The sequence below is a fragment of the Larimichthys crocea genome, chromosome XII (genome assembly GCF_000972845.2).
Source record: "Larimichthys crocea isolate SSNF chromosome XII, L_crocea_2.0, whole genome shotgun sequence".
Lineage (NCBI taxonomy): Eukaryota > Metazoa > Chordata > Actinopteri > Sciaenidae > Larimichthys > Larimichthys crocea.
This window is the reverse complement of record NC_040022.1, coordinates 24119753-24123452: the sequence shown is the minus strand read 5'-3', so window position 1 is coordinate 24123452 and position 3700 is coordinate 24119753. Positions and strand designations below refer to the sequence as shown.

Here is a 3700-nt window from a genome sequence, read left to right as displayed (position 1 = left end):
GGGGGATGTACAGGATGTAGGCGTAGGCGACATTTCCTCATGGAGGAGTTTGGCTCACCAACAACACAATTTGTCTTTGTGTAAAAAGTCTGTACAAGTGTCTTTTCATCACGACGATATAACTTTGTATAAAATCAGCAGGCACTTTTTCTTTTGTTTTTCACGTTCAAATGGTCACAGGTAGCCTACTACCCCCTTCACCCACTTCTCCACCTGCTCCTTACTTCCTTCATTAGTAGTGCATCGATCTGAAAGAGTCTCTGGTGCGAACTGACTGTTTTTTGTCCCCTTAAGGCCGAGACAGCGTGGTGTAGACGGGCTGGTCCCAGCTGGAGGCGGTGGGGCTGTGGGCAGGAGCCATGGACAGACTGTTGAGGATGGGGCTGCCGTAGGGCCGTCTGGATGAGTGGAAGTAAGGGTACTGGTAGAGGCTAGAAGGATAGCCAGAGTAAGGGTTGTAATAGTTGGAGCTCTGGATGTCAGTATAGTCACACTGGGAGCTGGAGAAAGATGCTGCAGCCGAGGCAGCTGATGTGGCTGAGGTGACACAGGCCTGGCTACTGTAGGAGCTGTAATCGGAGTGTGAGGGTGACCTGTGGGAGTGCTCGCTGTAGTGGCTGGGGCTCAGTTGCTCTGTTTTAATGTGGAGCCGATGCTGGCCCACCTCGCTGGCAGAGGGAGAGGAGGACATGGTGCTCTTGCGGCTCCATGCTGACCCGTTGGCACCGGCGTGGCTGTATGAGGAAGTGTAAGAGCCACCAGGCGCTGGAGGCTGCCCGTGGCTGTGCTCTGAAGGCAGGGTGGAGGAGCCTGAGGCGTGGCCGTTGAGCGGGAGGTACTGGTCAAACTCGTGCACATCGAAGGCCTCCATGTTGCTGATGACATCGGTGCTGAGCTCTGAGATGTCGACGTTGCTGAAGTCAATGTTTTGCCTGCTGCTGTCAACAAGACGACGGCCTTCATGTTTCAGATCCTGCTTCACCCCGTGGTGCAGGTCTGTTTTGGGAGTAGTGGGCGGTGTAGGGGGACCATGTGGCTGCCCTGAGATGATTTAAAAAAAAAACAGAAATAAAGCCATTGCTACAAATATAAAGTGATTTAAATGATTTACAGCCTACCACTATTTAATTCCTAACACAAACCTCCCAAACTAGTTGTGTTCCATGCATTATTTCTTGAATTAAATGTGACAACATACCTGCATGTTCAGGGTGGTGGTGTCCATCATTAATCCCCGCCAGTCCTCCCATGCCTGGTTCAGCTTTATACATGTGATGTGCCAGTTCTGCTCCTGAGTCTGAGTCGCTCTGGCCTGGTTTCACATTCTTCCGTCGCCGGGGCTGGTACTTGTAGTCTGGATGATCTTTCTTGTGCTGAACCCGAAGCCTCTCTGCTTCCTCTACAAATGGCCTCTTCTCACTTTCTGAGAGCAAACTATGATAGGGAAAAAAAAGTCAAACATTAAAATGAATGAAGTCAAACTAAACAAAAATGGAAAGTGGAAAATTTTTTAGATGGCCCAAGTTACTTTTAAAGTTTTTTTTTTTCAAAGACAAAATAATTTTTTTTTAACAAGTCTTCTAACTTATGTAAATTCAACAACCCAAATCTTTTTTTTTATTTAATATATTTATATTTACATGTAATTACCAGAGCTGTTAACTTAAAATATAATTTAAGAAATTAGTAACTTCATGCCCAAATCTGTAGCCATGACCACCCAATGTCCTTTCTTTAAAAATATTAATCTAAACACTCTTTACCTTATTCCTGCATTTATGATGAATTTCAAAATAATTTTCTCTTACCGCCACAGTTTTCCCAGAGTCTTGCTCAGCTCGGCGTTGTGCAGGTGTGGATACTGATCCGCCAGCTTTCTGCGGGCCGCTTGCGCCCAAACCATGAACGCATTCATGGGTCTCTTGACGTGAGGTTTACTCTTCAGTGATCCATTCCCTCTCACGGGCATGGGCACCAAGGACCAGTCGTATCCTTTTAGGACCTGAGAGACGGCATCCCGTATGCAAGCTGGGAACCGGTCGTCATCCTCGGAGTCCAGTTTCTTGCCCAAACCGGTGAGCAGGGATCCTTGACCGTCGGAGCCCGTCGGTGAGGACGGCGCGTCGGAGTCGGACTCGTCCTGGGACATGGAGCTGTTTGTGCCGGATGGACTGCACGGCTGGTCGTTGACACACTTGTCATGCTCCTCTGTCATTTTTAACATTTTTTCTTCAGCCCCTTGGGGATGAAAAATCCGAAAATGTAACCGTCAATTAAAAAACAAAAAAACAAATGTTACCACTGAATTCAAGCGCGCAGCAGAGTGGCCAGTGCGCCTTTTACGCACGGTGAGCCACAGTAAATTCCTTCAACAATTTCAGTCAGTGTGAGTCCGTTGTTTTCCTTCTGTTTCCCTGTTTGTTTGTCTTCGTTAGTCTTGTTTTCCTACGCTGTCATGGGAGGTGCAGTCGTGAAAGTTGTGGTCCAGTATGTGAGCTGAGGAGCTACACGTTACAGCAACTTGAGTTGGAGTTTTAAAATCGTCACTCCACCCTCTGCCTGGGATTGGCTGTAACAAATCACCACTTCCCAACCATTGGTTCAGGCTTTTTATGTGAGCTTCATTATTATAATGATTTTCTTTTTTTCGTTGGTGACACAGTTCTGTTTTATTAAAGCTGCATATGTTGTGTGACGAACAGATATTCTGCCACACTTTCGTAATGCCGTTAGCTAGTACAGAAATCATTCTTGTTTAAAAAATATTTTGGATGCTTATTATTGTTCTAATATTTAGGAGAAAACTATTCTCAATCGTTAAATACATGCAGAAGTCAACATCTAAACTAACAGTAACATTTGGCAATGTGATTATTGTAATATGGCTGTAGATTTTATTGTATATTATTTTTTCTGTTGATTGTACAGGATTTTATTTCTTTAAAAGGATTTTGACATGACAGGAAATAATTAAGTAAATTTACATATGTTACTGTCAAACAAGAGTGAAAACTATTAAATATATAATATGAAAATACAAAAATAGTTTTGTTAATGACAAATATCATATTATCTTTTCTTATTGAAATAAGATTGAGTTTTGCTCCAAGTGAACTGGATCCAAACAAGAATCGACCATCAGAATAAGATCTGCCATGAAGAAAGTAAAATGATGTTTGTTATTCAGGGTTTTTTTCTATTAGATAACAGAAAATCATGTGAAAAGTATCTCAAATTGCACAAATCTGGTAATTCAGTTAAACATGGCATTTGTCAGAGCTTCTAACAAACTAATTTGCAGCAGGGTTGCAAATTGTCAGAGAGTCAGGATGATCCTCTCTCCCACTATCATAACAATCACTCATCAGTGTTTTTCTGTCATATTAAGCCTGTAATGTGCCTGCCTGTCTAATCTAAACAAATGTCCATGACTCCAAAACAAATACTTTCTCTCCTGAACCAACTTCTAACCAAAACGTGTGTTTGATTCGGTAACAAAAAAAATCCCTCCAACTCCACGGCCCAATTATAGCTTTGGATAAATGTTCCAAATTTAGAAGAGGAACTTGTCCCAACAGTCTGTTTGTGATCCATAAGTCACTTCTCATCGCCAGTGAAGCAGGCGTTTTTTTTTTTTTTTTTATGACAGTAAAGATATAAAGAGCAGAGGAGATAAGCGGGTAGACTGAATCACTGCCTT

The 3700-nt window shown here is 43.1% G+C and overlaps 1 protein-coding gene across 1 annotated transcript; it reads right to left on the bottom strand.

Annotated features, from left to right (window-relative positions):
* Nucleotides 1–289: 289 nt before the first annotated feature.
* sox8 (SRY-box 8) lies at nt 290–2224 on the bottom strand. Its single transcript, NM_001303315.1, is given in 3 exon segments — nt 290–1041; nt 1199–1434; nt 1809–2224. Coding segments are annotated over 3 exon segments (1404 nt in total).
* Nucleotides 2225–3700: the final 1476 nt, after the last annotated feature.